Source organism: Stegodyphus dumicola, chromosome 3 (genome assembly GCF_044657685.1).
Source record: "Stegodyphus dumicola isolate Sdum_Otavi_A_Nest chromosome 3, ASM4465768v1".
Taxonomy (NCBI): domain Eukaryota; kingdom Metazoa; phylum Arthropoda; class Arachnida; order Araneae; family Eresidae; genus Stegodyphus; species Stegodyphus dumicola.
Window position 1 is genome coordinate 166,449,863 of NC_140770.1, and position 20,579 is coordinate 166,470,441.

Consider the following 20,579-nt stretch of genomic DNA (forward strand, 5'->3'; position numbering starts at 1 on the left):
ATGGACCATTTCCTAAAAGAAACTGGTTCATATTCATACTTGCTAGAGGTAATGCTGGTAAATTTTGAGGGTGTAGCGGTATTGCGAATTGAAAGGGTGGTATTTTAATCCACTAAGGTAACAAAATAGTAACTGGGTAAGGAATGTTCGTTTTTCTCACTGCTTGCCATTGTGATGTAACTGGTAGCACTTCTGGCTAGCACTCGGAAGGCCCAGCGTTCGAGATGCGGCCAAAGTATACCTGACGTTTCTTTTCTCCCTTCTTCGAAATGTCCTGAACGCTCTACAGTGGCATCCGACTAAAATAGGGTAACTATAATTCGTCACCACTTGGATTTGGAAACCGGGTAGTCATTCTTCCTCCGCAGGCGCTCTGCAGGTAACCCTGAATGAAAGCTCTCTGATTACCAACAAGACCTACTTTCGCCTAAATGATCTTTAAATGTTAGTTGAAAGGTCTGCATTGTTCAAGAGCTGTCAGGTCATGTGGATATCCAGTGGCGTAGCTAGGGTGGGGCAAAGGGGGTACATCTGTCCCCGGGCGCAACATCCAGGGGGCGCGAAATTGATGGTACGAAATTTTAGAAAGAAGTGTTTTCCATTCGTGGCACACAGAGAGGGCGCAAAATCTTCAGTTGTCCCCGGGCGCTGAAAACCCTAGCTACGCCCCTGTGGATATCACAGGTAACGAGAACATAGATAAACTGGCAAAAGAGGCTAGAAATCTCAACAATGTTAATAACGTAAATGTCGCCTTCTCGGATGCAAATGCCATGGCCAAATGCAGGTTGAAGGAGCTTTCAATTCCACTATAGCACCAGCTCCATAACATTAAAATGAAGATAGACTTATAACTAGTCAGAATTAGAACTTGCCCTCGCAGAGGATTGAAAATTGGGGGTAGAAAAACCTACAGAAATTGGGATAACTGCCCAGACACAAAACTGAGCACTGCGGATATATTTAATTATCGGGGTATCATTGCTGAATTGTCAAAAGCCGAGGTCTTGCTTAAGTGACCGAACATCTATGATTATAACATTTAGCAGGTTGCCAGTTCTGTGCTGTCATCTTCGCCCATGGCACTATTCGAATAGGCTATATCATAGACAACAACAACAGCAATCACAACGCAGTCTGTGTGACGTCATTTCTCTTTCAAAGCTTTTGATTAATCTTATGGCGTAAAGTTCATTTAGTTTATCTAAATTTCTGTTTCGTTTACAAACCTGATCTGATCATGATTCAAAATTATGGGAATGGTAACAATGAAAAATTGAATAGTATTTTTAAAATTCATCATTGTTATGATATTGCGACTTTTGTCAATTGCTTGGCAATAAGATCAGAACAAGTCCAGAAATTTTATCCTGGAAAGGAGTAAAGGATTGCCCCTCTCGTTGGCATGAATCTTGGGCACCTTATGATACCTAGTATGACTTTGACCATTTCCATTGCAGTTTCGAAAGAGTATCTCCCGGGAAATGGCTCATCCACTCGACAGAACTTTCGGCATTTTGAGTTCCCTAATATAGCAAGGATACTATACCAGTGGTTCTAAACCTTGCAGGGATTATTTTAATTTTCTAATAGTTATTTTTAATTTGAAACCATTTCCTTGAAATTCCTGTTCCCCACCTACAACTTCCTGCCAAAATGAGTTTTCAATATCGCGTTTTATGTAAATGAGGTAGGACCAGTATTTAATGGGAAGTTCAGTTACTTCCGTAAAAGAACTCAGAAGTTTTCAGTAGAGAGCGTTCTGCCTTCGGGCCATGTCATTGCTTTACTACGTTTGGCAGTCATTGCCATCTTACTACGTTTGGTAGTAGTCTTATGTGCCTGTTAGTGTTCTCCGATAAGGTTTAATTACGGGTCAACTCGATTAGTTATTTTTGTACAGCTTCGGTGAAGTTTTAGTTAGCTAGAATTAGTTTAGTTTCCCATGTTCTATCTTAAGTTAAAGCCCAACTAGAGGCTTTCCTGAAAGCCCGAGAGGGCCATCTGTGTTATTATTCTTTGGATGGAATGAAAGGGGTTTTTAACCCTTCCTTAGACTTTGTTTTATAGTTGTAAGAAGACCAGCGAATAGTCGCTAGTCTCTTTCTCAATGTTCTAGTTGGCCAAGATACATAATTTAACTAGAACTTTACAATCTGTCTTTCCCTTGAACCCTTTTCACCATTGTTAGAAGTGCATGCCCCTCTCTTCAAAAATTCTAAAAATGCATGAACATTTATTTAAATTGAAGTTATTTTTAATGTGTTGTATAAATTAAACCAAAAAGTATAGCAAGTATTCATAAATGCCAGAACTTGAATTAAAGTAATTTTTTAAAATTAAGAACTAAATGCTTAACAGCTAAACAAACGGCTGATCGCACTCGTCCCTTAAACTTGCTGAGATTCCCCGCATAATACTGCTAAAACATCAAAGTGTGCCTCGGAATTCGAACTCAGGCCGAACTATACTATACCCAGAAATGATAACTACTAACTATGCAGCCAATAATGCTAACAAACTGACGGTAATCAGTGCTTTCCAACCAGTAATTCAGTAATGTAACAGACAACTAGGAATGTTAACCACTTCTAACGATACGGAACAGGACTGCCCTCATTATTATTAAACACATGATGGATTAAAAATGAAATGATTTCTGAAAGGTCACCAAGTCCAAATTCGGTAAATTTGTAATTTTAATTAACACGTACTTCTTATGTCACAATCTGTCCTAAATTTTTACTGTTTTTTTTAGTCCGTTAGAATTACAAATGATAAGAGCTTTTAATTGAAAAATAATTAAAAGCTCTCATCATTTGTAATTCTAACGGACTAAAGTTATATAATGGGATGGCGAGTTCCCTTTTTTCTTTGGACACTAAACAGCCATTGGAGAAATGAGTTGAGCTAGTTGATATAATACCATGTGCAGTGTCGAAGGTAAGTAATTTTATTCCATATTATCTCCTGTTCCTACGAAAAGCAAAAGTAAATTCATTAGTAAGCTTTATTCTGCAATTCAATATAAATTCAGAAACGAATTTTTAGTCGTTTTATTTCTCTTATTTGTATTTATTTAGTGTTCTGGTAATACTAGTTAGAGGCAGGATAAAAACTCGTCTAGAAGGCTGGAAGATTAGACTCACATTTTTGTTACTCATATTAGGTAAACCGAGTTTAAACTTATAAATTAAGTTACAGATTCCCGCAAAACCGCCATTTGGCTGGTTATTTTTTAGCCTGTCCAATAGCGAGAAGATCGAAAGTGACAATATTCCATTCCTTAGCCTTAAAAAGAAACCGGTAAATTACACTATAAAAACACACAAATAACTGAACAAGAAAAACCTATATCAAGCCATTAAAAAACGCTAAAACGTCTTTATATATAATACACTCCTTTTTCACCTCTGACTTTTATCCACGTTCATACCTTGATTGCAAAATCTATTTTTAGTTCAACTGTAGGAGCGCACTTTTAAAAATGTAGCAGGTGGTAATAGCATATTTAAGAAAAGAGATGATTCAGCAGAAGAGTTTGGAATAAAAATTCGAGTGATTTCAACATGCGGGTTTGATAAATGCAGTATTTTAGAAATAAAAATATTGAGTATAAAAGTTTAGCATTTTTGATCTTAAATCTGGATACACAGTTTTTTTAATCGAAATTCTAGCTTCAAATGAGAAAATAATAACTTTGTTAGGCTCGTTTCTAAATGCATTGTATAAAGTTAAGATTAGTTCTTCAAAGCAATGAGAAAAACTAAATAAAACGAACTGATGAACCTAATCTATTTACAGTATTTCCTGTTGTACTGTTTATTTTTTTCTTAACGTTTTTAACTAATTTTATCGTAGGATAATCAAGAGGGAAAAGATAAGCGAGCACTTTAATTTCTCAAGAATGTAATTGAGGTAAGATCATAACAAATAAAAATGAAGTCAGAAGAGAAACAATAAGTAAAACATAAAATCAACCACCTTGTATTAGTCAAGAACTCAATCGATTGAAGGCAAACAGGTACCGGTCCCTCTTCTGCAGCAGCAATGAAATCTGCAACACTGCAAACAGCGGCCGCAGCATTGCATTTATACCCTACGACAGTAAAGCGAACAAGAAGGTAGTGCCATCTGTCGGCAATAATAGTAACAAAATTGAAAAATTAAGTTAATAGAATTTTAAAAGCATTATGAAGGACTGCATTAGGGTTTAGCTGGACTAGATTGGACTGGATGACTTCAGTTCAGTCCCTCCAAAATTAAAAGTCTCGAAATGAAACTCGATTAAGCAATACGACAAGCGGTATACTTACTGTGAAAGCTGTTAAGATTGTTACACAGAAATTTCGAAATAATAGTTTCGAAAGCTGCAAACAGATGGCGCTGTGCCCCTGCTGACTGGATGAAAACATGTCTAAGCTGTTTCTCAATATTTTCTAGGGTAAAGTGAAGAATCGCCCACTTATTTGGCACGCTGTGTTTGGCGCTTTTTATGAGATTGATAAGTGCGCCAAATGTAGTATCCAAGTCGATTTTCCCGTTCTGAAAAAGCGCGAATTTCAGAGCATTTTCGCGCATGCGCAGTATGTATTTTAAATTGAGAATTTCTTTTCAGCGCGAAATTTGGAGCATTTTCGCGCTTGCTCAGTAATTTTAAAATTTAGAATTTCTGATTGGTGTAGACGATAATAGATGGTAGAAGTGCAGTTATTTTAAACAATAATTCGAGAACATTTTGAGAATTCGTTACTTTTCGTTCTTCGGCTGAGCGGAGTGGATTACCGCTTTTCAGGTAAGTAAACGTATTTTAATTTTTCAGTGTTTTGTAACAATTTTAAGTGTTTGAAACTTACTATGTTTTGAAACAATTTTTAGTTTTTAAAATTATGTTTTTGTAAGGACTGGATTTTCATATTTTAAAATATTTTGGAAGTGAAAGTATTAATTTTTCAGGGTTTTGTAAGGATTTTATGTTCTTTAAACTTAATATGTTTTTGAAACGAGTTTTAGTTTTTAAAATGATGCTTTTGTGTGGACTGGGTTTTCATATTTAAAATTTTTTTGGAAATGAAAGTATTAATTTTTCAGGATTTTGTAAGGATTTTTTCTTCTTTAAACTTACTATGTTTTAGAAACAATTTTATTTTTTTAATGTTATTAGGTTTTATTAAAGGATTTCCAGTTTTAAAATTTCCCACTTATTTGTTTGGCGCTTTTTACAAGAGTAAGAAGAATTGGATTTTTGTCAATTTTCTTTGCTTTTTAAGTGAAAATAGTTCGATGTGTATATGGATAAAGTCAAGGGAGTGTGCAATGCCATTTTTGTGCAATTCTGGGATGTTTTTTAAAGTGAAAATAGGTCGATGTGTACATGGATACTGAGTTTGCGCATTTCTTAAAAACACATCAACTAGTGGGTGATTCTGCAATTTCCCCAATTTTTTTATAGGTGAATGTATTTTAATTCTTCAGGGTCTTGTAACGATTTAAAATTTTTGAAGTTTACTATGTTTGTTTTTTAAAATTACTATGCTGATTTTAAAGGATTTTTAGTTTTCAAAATTTTGCTTCAACTTTTGTTTTGTATTTATTTTACCTCTTCGCCATTGTAAATGTTGCGCCTTGTGTAGAGTCTTGTGGAGGGGTTGCAAATCCAGAAGACAAGACGCGAGAGCGCTCCAAGTTGGCGATTTTAAAAAACGCGCCAAGCAGTAGGCGATTCTGCACTTTCCCTATTTTCTGCGTGCTGGAACGCTTCAACCAGTCTCTGCTATAATTCTTTTGACGGATTTCCTTTGATTTTTTTGATTTATTCCATAAACAGTTGCGACATTTTCAGAAGTAACTGCTGTTTCTGTGCGATCAAAACTATCCACCAGATTATCGGCCACGCTGCCTGTCGCTTGGAAATTTAGTGAAGAGCTTGTAAATGGTTTTTACATTGGATCCTTTGGGAACATTCAGTCTTGTTTCAAAACTTATGCCTTGTTGCCATAGAACTGTAATCTAACCTCTGGTATTCCAACATGAGAAATGCAAGTTGTTCAATTGAATACATGATTTCAGCATCTTTCTTCTATCTGCTAATATCCTTTCATATTTCTATAGTAACTAGGGACGCCGACTGCAGTACCAAAAGGCTCGGTTCGAATCCCGAAGAAGGCATGGTTTTAACTGTCCGTCTCTTCATAGAAGACACAGGTTGCCCACCTATTAGGTGCCTCCATAATAACGTGACCACGAATTCTGGCCTTAGCTGTGGCCAAGCCGATGTCGATTGAGGACCCGCCACTGGAAAAAAAGTTTAACTGAAAATTACAAATAATACACTCACCTTTTTCTTTCCAAAAATATTTCTTTTGTCGTTCACTGAAATATTCATTAGAAGATTTTTGTCCCATTATTTCCTTAGTTTGTGCAGTTACAGCGCCATCTGGTTGCAGCTTTTGTAACTCTATTTGCAAACTTCTGTATAATAATTTTACAACTTTCAAAATAAATATTCCGCTTGCTGCATTCCTCTATTGATCTTTATTTACGAGATCTTTAATTTTGAAATCACAGACTCCTTTCTGGCCAGCCAGTATATCTATTTACCTCTCTCTATATATACGCTATACAGCGAAATATAAATGCATATATTGATATTATTACTAATCACACAAAAGCATTAACGTATATCACTTGTAGTATTGAAACGCATTTATCCCAAAATTATGCTAATTATATATGATAATATTCCATGTAAAATTGGATTGGCCTACTAAAATGCACTACCTGAGAAAGGAACTGTAGCAACCTGAAGTTCCTGCCATAATGTTGCGCAAACTGCGAGGAATAAATAATACCAAGATCTGTGCAAATAATATATAATTCAAATTCGTCACGTGATTAGTGGTTAGTCACCTACTTCCTGTCAAGTGACCAAACTTTATACTTGTCGAATGGCTGTGTACTTGTAATGTAGATTTGCTACATTTGTATTGTGTCCAACTCAAATCATGCTTCATGACGAAGAAAAACAATTTTTAGCTCCCACCAACATAACACAGGTAAGATAGGTAATATTTTCGGCCCAAATTACCTCCCACCAACCTATATACATAGGCAATGGTTTTTTTGGTCCAAGAATTCAGAAGTGAGGTTTTAATAAATAAGCATGAATTAAAGACCACGCAACATATTTTTTCTACTTTTAGAATGATGTCTATGTGTATGCGTGCATTGATTTTAATGGTTCACGATAAAAAATTTTTTTCCGTATTTAAGATTTCTGCATTCATGTAAAGAATTGCTTGGATTTTGCGTAAAACTGGACAAACTGAAGTGGTTCTTTACTTGGAGCCTATAACATTTTTTAATAGAACACTACTTTAAAATACAATTGAAAACGTTTCACTTTTAGAGTTTAAGACTTTTATATAACTGGGAACAACATATTAGATTTTTGGCTAAAACTGATAACTAAAAAGTACTATTGAACTCAAATTCATAGTGATAGTAAGAATATCAAAGAAGGAAGGCAGTTATATGATTCACTTGTTTATCTTAAGTTGGAATGCACTTAGAGAGAATTCTGTATTCCAAAACGTCTATTTTCAAAGTAAAATAATAAATATTTGAAACATTTTCTTACTTTAATAATGCCATCATCACATCCGGATGCAATCCATCTACCGTCGGGGCTAAATTTCAAGGCATTGACGGATTTGTTGTGACCCTATGAAAGAAATCAGTACGTTAGCATAATTACAGCTTTTTACCCTTGGTAACGCGAGAGAAGATGATAACAAATTGATGTGAACAAATTATAAAATAGGACTACCTAAACCCCCCTCCCCCCAAAACAAAGAAACCTTGTAACTAGCATGTAATTTTATGTCATTTATTACTCTAAAATCTTAAACACCGAAGAAATAAATTATGCACAGAAAATGAGATACATAATTTTAAATGCATAGTGTGATGTTGAACTGAATATGAATATCGGTGTATGCCACGAGTTCGTAGAAATTCCCGTAATAAAGCAGGAAATTAAATTAAGAAAGATAAAAAGCAAGAAATTAAAATTTTATTGAAATAAGAATAGCTCTTACAACTAGCTAAACCCAACTACAAATAGCCTAAGGGGAAAAGACAAGAAAAAGAAAAGATTATCACGCAGATCACAAGCACCATTCATTAAGCAAAGGGTTAAAAAGCTGTATGGGTCCCAAGGCATGAGGCTCCCTTGTGCTTCGCTTGAGCGTTTGATTGACCTTCGGGAGCGGTACACACCTCAAGCATTTTTAATGCGAACTGAGATGTGACTTGCCATCGCTATTGAGCCCTTGCTGTGGACGTGGTTGAGAACCCTGTGTGTTAATGTGATTGATCACTGTGTTGGTGGGCGGAGGCTCCAGTGCGTGGGAGTGCCTGATTTGACCGGTTTTGTATCGTGTGTATGGCACTGTGGCTCATGCACCGCTCATCATTTGTTTCCAGGTGAGCTGAGGTGGCAACCTATGTCATTGTCGATGCTAGATGACAATCGGATTCGATTGTGAAACTGTTGCTTGGCAATTAAATACATTTGTATTTTCCTATATACAAATATAGGAAACGACAGTTTCCGATATTTGAACTGCTTCGTAGTGCGAGGGTTTGATTGGCCCTTGAGCTCGCTACATAGCAATCATCGAGTAGGTGTTTATTAAAGTAATGATCGGAATAACTAAACTCAGTATTAACAGCTTCAACGCAGTTTTAGGTGGTACTAGAAAGTTGTTCTCAGGGCTTTGAAAATGCGTTTTCTGCATATTTCCAGAATACAACAAATGACCACAAAATCTTCCATTTTTGCCAACTTGGTGGCAAAAAGTGTCGCCAAAGCTTATCAGGAGAAGTTTTGTTAACATCTCTGGTTCTACATCAGCTGTTTAAACAATTCAAACGTAGATAAATGATCTATGGAATAAGCACTGAAGAGCCTAATAAGTAACTCCCAAATTATATTAAATCTAAATTAACACATAATAAAACTGTTATACAAAGTGTAACAAGTAGCTCTAAGATAAATGGATAGCACTGCAAATCAAACCCGAACAAGTAAATAAACCCGAACTGAAAATAAATTCAAAGTCTTTGATCATAGCAGGCTGATTCGAAATTTGTCACAAACCATTTCCATATTAATGAGAACTGGTATTTAGATTAGCACAGATATAATTCTTTCATATTTCATCACACATTATTCATCATTCAGGAGACTCATATTATTCATTGCTGTTCAAATGACTCTGTAACTGCCAAATTCAGTACCATGTTCAAATTCAAAAGGAAATATTCATTTGATTTTAAATTTAAGCACGGATAAATGTTTGTGTATGAAACTAGTTGACTATCAAGCGTATAAATTTGGAATGAAGACAAAAGCTGTTGCTTGGATTCGCTGTTTGTGAACGATGGGCAAAATAGTTAGACATACGAGGGTCAGTCAGGAACTGAAGAATTCCCACCCTATACGGTTTGCCTATTATCGGGTCCCTAATTCAGGGTGTGGTAAAGAAAAATTTATCTTTTATCGAGGCAGTAAATTTTTGTGACTTTTTCAGCACTTTATTCTGTTGATTCAATCGAGAAACTGTTGTTGCTGCTGTGACTTACGTCACTTCTCTAACACTAACATCAATCTACCAGTTTTATAGTGACTAGTAGCACAGGATTACGTCTATCCTTGTCATGGATCTTGGGCAGTGTACAGGTGACAGAATGACTTCTTTCAATCTTGTTTCGATTATAAAGGAAAATCATTAATGCATTTTCTCTCTCCTTTCTGCATGCTTCCGTGGTGTAACGGTAAGCACATTCGACGCGTATTCGATAAGTCCAAAGTTCGAGTCCCGGGGTGGGCATGGTTCATTATTTGTCTCCTGCTTCGAAAAACCCTAATGATTCTATAGTGGTTCCCGAACTGAAAAAACGGAGTAGATGATGATTCTTCACCCCCAGGATGTGACGATTGTGTCTCCTAATCCTCAGCCGCCCTTTAAAAGTGGGAGTATATAATTTCTTCCTCCTTTCTGCATACCTTCGTGGTGTAAAGCTAACACATTCGGTGCGTGTCTGAGGTATCCAGGTTTGAGTCCCGCCAAGGGCACAAAATTTCAACTTTCTGAGGCTACTCATTTTTGAGTTGTGCGAGAGACCTGCATAGGTCGGTCCAGACGTCACGAAAGAAATCTCTTCTGAATCCATTTTGAAATCCATTTAAAAAAACGAGTTGTTTATTCTGCCCGTACGTACAGATGTCACGCAAAAACATGGTTCAAATGTATTGGACAGATGGGTCAAAATAGATATTTTCGTTGAAATATGACATCCGAAAATTTTCGCGATTACAACACTTCCTGTATTTCGTAAAAGGAAGTAAAAACTTGTGAGGGGTGGAATCAAATTTAGCAACTTTTTCGAGATAAAGTATCTTATGGGAGAAATCCGAATTCCTTTGTAACTTTTGAATTATTTCTTTGTACATTAATTTTGCATATTTTGACTAGCCCATATACTTCTGTTTGAGGTTTGATGTCTAAAATTAATAACATATCTTTCAAAACTATTTACAATAAGTACCTACTATATTAGGCTTCTTAGACATTTTTAGCTTTTCGACCTACATGTACGTAATTGATCTAAAATATTTTTTTAATGGCCGGGCGCTTTATTTAATAGCTATTAGTCTTGCCCCTTTACAAAGTACGGAAGTGATGGCTATTTCAGGATGGAAGCACTTAATAGCTGGACACCATTGCCTCCTGTTGAAGGGACGAATAGTTACAATAGTGACTTCTTCGGGATTTGAACCCGGGTCCATCGCTATGGCAGTCAGGATCTCTAACCGCTATATTGGCTTGTTGATCTGAAATAGAGAGAGAGGGAGGAAGAAACGATTTGCGGTAGAAAGTGAAATGAAAAAAAAAGAAATGAAATGAATTCATGTCAGCATATGTTTTCTATTTTTTTTTTCAGTCTTTTTCTCAGTTCATCATATAAATTTTCAGATTTTTTAATAAGATGGGTTAAAAATAATTTTTATTTCTATTTTTATTAACGTTTTGTGTGTTAACTTTATTTATTAAACATCACGTTCTTTGCACTTACGCCATATAAAATTTGATTCATCAACAAAATCCCAAGATATTTAGAAACTGCACATTTTATGAATTTCTAGCAGTCTCGGGTGCTGAAGATAAAAATGCTTTATTCAGTGCAATTTTGCCACTGCTCGCTTTCAAATCCGTGAGTTTGTTAATTAAAAAGCACTTCAGGTTTTAAAAAATATAAAATAAATAATCAAAAGTAGGTAACATCATTCTATGAGAATATTAAACGTTTTTAATTCGATTGATCATGAATTAAATGCATGCTTATTATTTAAATCAGGCCGAATAAAAAATATAAGCGAATACTCTTAAGAACTGCATCAATTGCTTTCAGATGGCTTACGTTATTATTCTAAAACAGACATATTTAGTTTGAAAAGTAAACAGCTTATATTTTGTCGAATGGCAACAGACTCGAACGAAACGTAAGACAAAGCATTTCTAGTGATAGGACACAAAATCCTATTTCGAGACTAATCGTCCCTTCAGGTTAAGAATGGCGAATGAAAATAGGTTAAGAATGAAAAATAATCAATATATAAAAAGGAAAATACCAAATGTCTATTCAACTTTTTTTCCCTTATAAGTTCTCTACTTTGAAGCAAACGTTGATGGTCGTTGAAAGTTATTTTTAGATATCCCGAAGTAAAGAGAAAATATTTTCTTCATTATTCTGAAGATAAAAAAAGCATTTTGGTTTCCGAACAATACCAACTTCAGCTATTACTTTACAGATAGTCAACAAAACAGCTTGAAAATGTTCTGTCTGTTGGGCTGGCAACAATGTGTCTTTGTATAAGAAGGAAAAGTTTTCTCAGGCAAGCAGCTTATGTTCTACTGTTTATTCGCAATCTATGACAAAAGCTGTTGACTTAGAACAGTGGTCTTCAAACTTCGTCGACTCACGCCACTCTTAGATTTAAAAGTTTTTCTTCGGGAATCCCTATGCCATCCTTAGAAGAATGTATCTTAAAATAATATTCAAAGTACTTACAGTACTCAAAGTATAGGAATATTCAAAGTAAAGGAATATTCAAAATACTTTAATTTAAAGTATGCATTCCAAAATTTATGTGCATGTTATACGTACTTTTTTAAAGATTATTACATTATGTAAAGACAATTACAGAAATTTTTTCGTAAAAGATTTCAACTTAAAATGTTGTTGTGACTTATCTCATTTGTCTGTCAGTAATATCAGAGCAAGCCCACGAAATTCACGGTGGTAAGGCGTGAAAGATTGCGTCTGTCGTTGGCAAAAGCCTTGAGCACTATACAGGTGATAGTACTACTTTTCTCAGTTCCGCCCCCAATTTTGATGGAGAGCACTCTGGGGGAGATGGGTCCGAGGGTCTCTTATCCCTCTTTCCCAGTCATCAACCTCTCGAGAGACTTTCGGCTCTCCCCATATTTAAAGTGGAATTCACTGTACCTCACAGACCATACCGCACAGACACTATACATTTAGAAACATTCATGCCTTCTTCGGGATGCGCCCACCAGCGGCCGAGCGGTAAAGTCGCTGAACACTGGTAGTTCGGTCCAAGGTTCGAATCCCGCGAACGGGCTGGCTGCATGGGTGTTTTCGTGGTTTTTCCCATGTGTAACGTGTATACGAGCCAGTTTCCCTTAGAAAGTCCTCCACGAAGGCATCCCTCCCCTTAGGCAGATAGCCCTCGTGTGCTTTGTCATAATTAAATACACACACACTACACAATCTTCGGGATGCGTAATGGCAAACCGCACATTGAGTTGATCAATTTAACGAATTTCGTTTACTGCGCATGTTCAGTGGTGTACCGTTGGCGTGGTAGGAAATACTGGCGACTAAGCATAAGCAACCATTACACAAGCCTGTTCATCATGTAGGTCTGATCGACTATTTGCAATTACAATACTACCGAAATTTATTTGTGCTTAATGCATTTGCTTCTGTTTCATTTCATTTTGGTTTATTTTGTTCATAATCATTATATTTAATATCAGTTATTTATAATAAATTCTTTGACTTTAATTCAGTAATTTAAACTGGATTTATTCTTTAATTTGTTAAAGTATATACGAATGGAACATATAGCTATTTACCATATGCAATTGCTTTTATTCCTCACAAGTATATTCAATAAAGATTCAGCTAATATAGTCTGTAATGTTTCCTGTTTTGTAATCATTCTTAAACGAAAATTTGAGTAGTTTACAATTGATAGTTACCCTCTAAGTAATAAAGGAACTTAAACATCTTTAAGTAATAAAGGAACTTCGGGGATTTAAAACCCCGAACTGTTTACGCCCAGATAACAGAATATCAACCACACACCGTAGTTATCTTCTTTTAAAATTGAATCAATTAGTCGTAATTACGCCAAATTCTCTTCTGGGCATGCGCAGTATGCGAAATTCGTTTAACACTGATCAACTGAATGTGCAGTTTGCCATTACGCCTCCGGGATTCGAACCACAGCCTTTGGTACGCATTTAAGGTCGCTAACCACTATCCCGGTTGGGGGGGGCTAACTTAAAATTAATGTAATATATTCATTAAGATCTTTAACGTGTGATATAAGATTGCTTGCATATTTTAACGGAAACGTCGAAGGTCTAGTTCTTTTGATTCATTTGAAGTCGCATTTCATACTGAGCATTTAATTTTAAGCAAAAATGCCATTTTCGCCTGCGTTACTGTACATTGAGGACTTCACATTTCTGGTCTAGAGTAGTGATGTCCAAATCCTTTTAATTGCGTAGTCCAAAGACGAAATTAATTATAAGTTGTACTCAATATAATATAATGCAATATAATGTGATGTTATGTAATATAATATAACAACATATGTGAGATTCTACTTGATCTGAAAATGCTAACTAGTTCAAAAACCTAACAAATAAATTGCGAATTATTGCTATGTCTGATATAAATACTACTAAGTCTCAAAAGTGTTTAAATAATCTTTATATTCAAACAGAATTTAAAATATCAGAACAATTTCTTATGTTAACAATATAAGTAACAGCTCGTGGTGATGCAACTAAACAGTTAAATTTAAATTCAAACTGTAAGAGTAGCCAAAGATTATATAATTTAAATCTCGAAGCTGGCTTGGTACTTCCACCGGAACGTCAAAATCATATTATCGGCAGCGATATATCGCAAAGTCTAATAATTACAATTATCACAGCTGGAAGGAATTAAACATTGTGCCAAGATGGCAGGTAGTTAAGAGGGAATTCCAAAATTTATAGTAACTACATAATAGGAAGTAATAGTACAGTTTCAGGCTTTCACTACCTAGTTTGAATTGGGGAAGTAAGAGCAGTTTCTGTTCGATTAAACCGTGGCGTATTTCTAACCTGAAGTTGTGGCAATAAAGTTTATTTAAACTGCGTAATATTTAATTTCATTACTAAGCCCAAACTCGGCGATACTTGACATATAATTTGTCAAGATAAGGCGTTAGGTAAACGTTTTTAAGAAAATGGCAAAAGTTAGGACTTCATACATAGCGCAAAGGACAACATGTATGTTGTACCCTTAGTAGAATAGTACGTTGCGCTATCATCGCGCCAAAAAAGTACCAGTAAATTCTTGTAACTCGATGTATTAAGACGTGTATCTTGAAGCTTCGAAAGGGCTAAATTCCTGTAGCCCCACTCTTGGATATGTACCGATATAGTGTTGCGTATTGTGTTTAATCATCATAATAAATGTTGTGTAGGAACTTGGCTTAACCTTTGGAATAAATGACAGACCGCATATAGTCAGCACCCTGTAACTACATCTCTGGATACTTGGAGCTATATCATTACCGCTCAATGTACTTTAGAATACTGATATATTCCCGTGACCTCAGATAATACAAACTAAATTATGTAAATACTTTTTATATAATAAACATTTATAATTATAGAAACATTACATAACATAAATTTAGTGCTAACAAATGTGTAAAACGAAATATTTTTCGAAAGATGCTTCGAAGGATAACTGTGGAACAAGTTGCCAGTCGAGATTTACAGAAAAGTGCCCATGTAATGTCCTTTTCCCTTTCTTGTACGAAGTAAAGGAAGCACTGAAATCGCAAAAGTTTCGAGTATCATATTTAAAAAAAAATTACCACTTTTTGACCATTCTCGAATCCATGCCAACGATATTTTTATGTGGCATTTGTACGTACGGACAGAATAAGGATTCTTTTTTCCAAAACGGACTTCAAAATAAATTTAAAATGCATTCAGAAGCGATTTTGTTTCGCTTCTAAAATATATATATATATATATATATATATATATATATCACTCAGCTCAATGAGCTCAGGTTTTTATTCTCATATGTTGGTAAACTGTGCATTTTCTTAAAAAAAGTGATTGAATTACGTTGTTCTTTTGTTCCGGTTAAGATTTTTATGCCTTTAGTTAAATTACATGCAATAGGTGTTTAAATGAAGCAAAAATGTATATAATTTAATAGACCGTACTTGGAAACACATCAAATATTTTTTTAATTTTGTGAGAAAGAGTTTGGAAACATAAACTGTGCTTTCGTTGAGAATTGATACCTAGATTTTTAACGGCAGTTTGCATGTGTAGATCATTGCACAACCAATAACACAAGGAAGAATACCTGTAATTGATTTCAGCAAATCTGAAATATTTACGCTCTAATATATTTTACAAATACAGCATGGATCCGAAAATAACTAATATTGTACTTATTTTTATAAACGTTGTGAATATTTAAAACTCTTACAACAGAAGCAGAGAAAAAACTAAATCAACAAAAGTAATTTGTCTTCAAAATGATGATAAAAAAAAGGCAAATATTAGGGTAAAACCTCTTTGTCTTCTGTTGATGAGGGTCCTGTAACAATGACCCTTGAAGTTCACAGACTTGTATATAAGATCTATGCTAATCTATCGTTCAGATCAATCGTTCGGATAGATTTTTCCATTAATTTTATTGCCCACCAACAAGCTGACTCATAAGACAGCTAAACACTAGACAGTATAACCCGGGTTCCGATCTTAGGGAACGAGCTGGCCTCATAGGTAATTTCGTGGGTTTACTCATTTGTAAAGAGAATACGAGCCAATTTCTCTTAGAGCGCCCATCACAAAAGCATCCTTCTAATTAAGTAGATTTTTCCGCTGCTCTTGACGATAATGTAATAATCTGTATTACAAATTCAAAATTTTTTTTCTTTTAATAAAAGTACAAGCCATTTACAGTCTGACAGAAAAATTATATCTCCTTTGAGTGTACCTCATTCTTATCTTTATGGCGTATTAATCAAAAACAAATATGTCAACATTCCTTTAATTTTGCGAAGTACGTAAAGATTAAAACTTACTGCGTCTTAAATTTAAACTTCAAATCTAGTACAATCTTTAGCTTCGAAGCTAAGGATGATCTCATTTATATTCTTTGGGAAACAAAAATCTGAAAGCTTTCATATTTTATATCACATCCAAAGGGGCGTTTATTTAACGTTTTGTGTGTTACCTTATGAAATATCATGTTCTTCGCACTTCAACCATAGAATTCAATTCAACAGCAATATCACAAAATATTTAATAGAGCATATCTGTAGAATTTCCTATGCACAGTCTCGTGCGCTGAAGATACATTGTATCCCTCCGTACAGTGTTGTCATTGCTATCTTTGAAATCGATGAGCTTTTAAATCAAAAACTCATAAATGATTTACAAAATATGAAATAGAAAATAAAGCAAATTCCAAATTTCAAGTTTGGGCTTCCAGATGTCCATATTCGGGTGGAGACATACCTTATTCAAAATTTGATGGCTCTAGGTACCTTTTATCACAATACCTGTTTTATCACAATGCGAAAAACATAGATACATTTATGCAGATTCTTCATTATTTAATTTCTTTAAGTATAATACAGGGCTCTACTGTTTAGGGGGAAAATGTAAAAAGTGATTCTCCGTTTATAGTGAATCAATTGGAAATGCCAAAAGGAAATTAATAGCTCTTCAGGGCTAACGCCCTTTGGGCTAAAAAATATAACTTACACTTCAACAAATTTCAAACTGATATATGTTCTTTTTGCACAAAACGAATATTATAATAGTATTCGTATTCACTGAAAATTCCAAATATTTTCTTTTTGGTTTCAATTACATGTATACTAGAAAATACAGAACTAAACAAAATACACATTGTAAGCTGGATGAAGATTACTCGAAAGTTACAATTCTCAAATGACGCACAGGTGGGAAGATTCCCACAAAAGCATGTACAAAGCATTATGGGAGAACTGAATGATGTCACGTCGAAAACTACTTATGAGATTTTTCATTTCTTTTATTTTTATACTAGGGGAATAACTACGATTTCCGTTATTTCTCTTTCAGTGATTTAAAGGAAATGTAAATGAGAATTTCTGCATTATATTTTATCCCGTTACATTGAGATTCGCGTCTATAAATACCGTACTTCTTCGCGTATTCTCCACCGCCTTTTTTTAACTCATTTTATCACCTAAAATCGAGAGTGGAAAATCATGCGAATAATTTAATTTACGAAGGATGTGGTTACAGTGAGTATGTACCAAATACAAGAGGTCATAGATAAACTATAGGTAACTAATAGGGGAACCGGAAAGTAATGTCGCTTTCTTACATTAAATTCAAACGAATACATTTTTAAAAAGTTTTTATTTTCAATCAGTAATATAATCACCCTCGTTATCAACAACCTTTTGCCATCTAATGTGCAGATTTTCAATCCCGGACCGATAAAAATCAATTGGTTTTTGAGTAAAATATCTCGAGAGGACACTTTGGACATCATCCAGATTTTCAAATTTTTTGCCGCTAAGAAAATGGTGTAGGGATCCGAATAAATGGAAATCCAATGCTGCGATATCGGCCGAGTATGGTGGGTGAGTATGACAGTACCTCCCACCCCAATTCATTAATTTTTCCAGTGTTCGTGTTGCAGAGTACAGTCTTGCATTGTCGTGTTGCAGAATGACGCCTTTTCTGTCGACAATTGATATTTTTCGATTAAAGATTGGTTCACTCCATCCAATTGTTCACAATAAAAGTCTGCATTAACAGTTTGTCCAGGTTTCAGCAATTCAAAATGAACAATTCCGCGAATACTCCATCAATTTTTGGGATGTAAACTTTTTGTAACCCCTATTAAAACTGCCTTTTGAGTTTTGGATTATCATATAGGACTTATGATCAGTGAGACAGGATCATATAGGACTTTTGGATCATTAGTGAGACAGGATCATACAGGACTTTTGGACTTTTGGATCAGGATCATATAGGACTTTATCATATAGGACTTTTGATTAGTGGAGACCACTAATCAAACGATCAAAACATGGTTCTGTAGGGTGCCGTTGAGGCAACACGTTGCATGTGATGGATAGCTTGGCTTTGTTCTTTTCGGACAGATTATGGGGGACTCAAAAACCTGCTTTGCTTATTTTTCCATTCTGCTTTAAATGTTCCTGGATGGTCGACCAAGGTTGGTTAAGAGTGTTTGACATGGATTTGCTTCCACTTCTGCCCTTAGCATGTTGTTGTCGACATGCGCACAAACGACATTACTTTCTGGTCCCCCTATTATTACAGTGCTATTTCTTTTAAAGAAGTCATTGATAAAAAAAGCTAACTATTACAGTATTATTTCTTTAAAAGAAACGTGCATTCTAATAGGAATACAGAGCAATAATATCATTAAAATATCTATAATAAGATATCTTTATTTCTACTTTTCTGTTACTTGAATCTGACCTGTTCTAATTGTTGTCTCTGCTACTCGCTAGACCTCATATCATCCAAAAACATTTAAAGAAGGTTCCGAAATCGTAGACTGAATGTCGGTTCGTGTTTCAAAAAAATCTTTCTGTTCTAGATTACGACCCTAATTCCAATCCATCTTTGCCGTCAGCCTTTAAAGAAATTCTGTTTTAGTTCTGGTTTCATTAACAGATGGCGCCAGTAGCTTATATCCTGTCCAGGCTTTCTTGTCTTATCTTATCATTATATCTTATCTCGTTCATCTGAGTTTTTGCAGCTGAGAATGATGGTTCAGTAAAACCATCGAAAATAGTCCCATGAAAATTTGAAAATATAACACTGATTTTTGTTGTTTGACTTCTAAATTAATTATTTCCTCAAATTATTTCAACTTAATTAATCGATGCCTTAAGGTAAGTTGAAAATGACAACAAAAACTGAAAATTTAGAAATTAAATATGCCGGCCAATTTTTATCATACGGGAATCGGATTTCTCGTATTTTCAGTTTCCCATGAAGAGTATAAAACTTTTCCAGTTTTACGTATAGGAGCCGGTAGATCGCAGTGGAAGAAAGATCTCGTTATTTTTTCAAAATTATTAATTATTATTCATTATTTGTCCAAAATTATTATTATTATTTGCCATTTAAAACACTTTTAAACATTCTGTAATTAGAAGTATATGCCAACGCTTGCGAAAACGAAGGCGATAAGGACTTTTAAGTGGTTAAAAAGGATGGATATAACTACCGATTACAGTAAAAAAGGGAGGTGCACAATAGGATGTTATAGCAGTCCCATATACGAAGTTTCAATGTTCTACGGTTAATCATTTTTACGGTATGCGAGTTACATACATCGGTAAAAAAAATCCATTTTAAGTCCAATTTACTATTCGTTTTGGAAAAAGAGTCTTTTGTTCTGTCCTTACGTACAGACGTCACGCAAAAAAATAGCCCAAATAGATTCGGCAAAGGTAAAAATGGATATTTCCGTCGAAATACGATTCTCGACATTTTTCGCTATTACATTCGGTTCAAACATTAATTTTTCACTATTATTATCCTTTACTTCATAGAAGAGAGGGATAAAACAAATTTTGAAAGAATGGAAACTATGACAACCGTAAATGTGTAGTTGTTATATTAATAATTGCAACCTGCGTTATCTGATTTAAAAGTAATCACTCTTTCTGATTGCTCTTAAGGAAATTACGAAAGAAACAAATTTTTCTCTTTGATAGTGCATTAATAATGGTAAAGTGTGGTAAGAATATCTGTATGTCGGAAATTATCAAACATGAAAACTAATTATAAATAAAGTTGTACCTATAACCTAATGGTACGGATAGGCAATTTAATTATTTATCCATTTGCATAGCTCTACACTAACTGTCTGCGTTCACATTAATAAATTTTTATTCTCTTATTGTAATAGCAGTAAATGGTACTTGTGGTACTCATTACAATATCTTAAAAAATCTGATGCGGAGACCACTTGACTTCTTGTACGGCCTATTAAATTAAACACATTTTCGGTTGTATTCATTTGAACTTATTTCATCGAATTATTCTAACTTATCCTAAACTCAAGTTGAAAATTTTTAAATTTTTCCAAATTTTTAAATTTAAATATCCCAGTCAATTTTTGTTGTGTGG

General features: G+C 34.7%; 1 protein-coding gene across 2 annotated transcripts in view; it reads right to left on the bottom strand.

Moving 5' to 3' along the window:
• Nucleotides 1-20,579, bottom strand: part of LOC118199580 (katanin p80 WD40 repeat-containing subunit B1-like) — a 331,155-nt gene that overhangs the window by 207,135 nt on the left and 103,441 nt on the right. For both annotated transcript variants that reach the window (XM_085813586.1, XM_085813587.1), the window contains one exon: nt 7,640-7,723. In XM_085813586.1, coding sequence (XP_085669712.1) covers nt 7,640-7,723 — 84 coding nt within the window. The remainder of the gene's footprint in view (nt 1-7,639; nt 7,724-20,579) is intronic.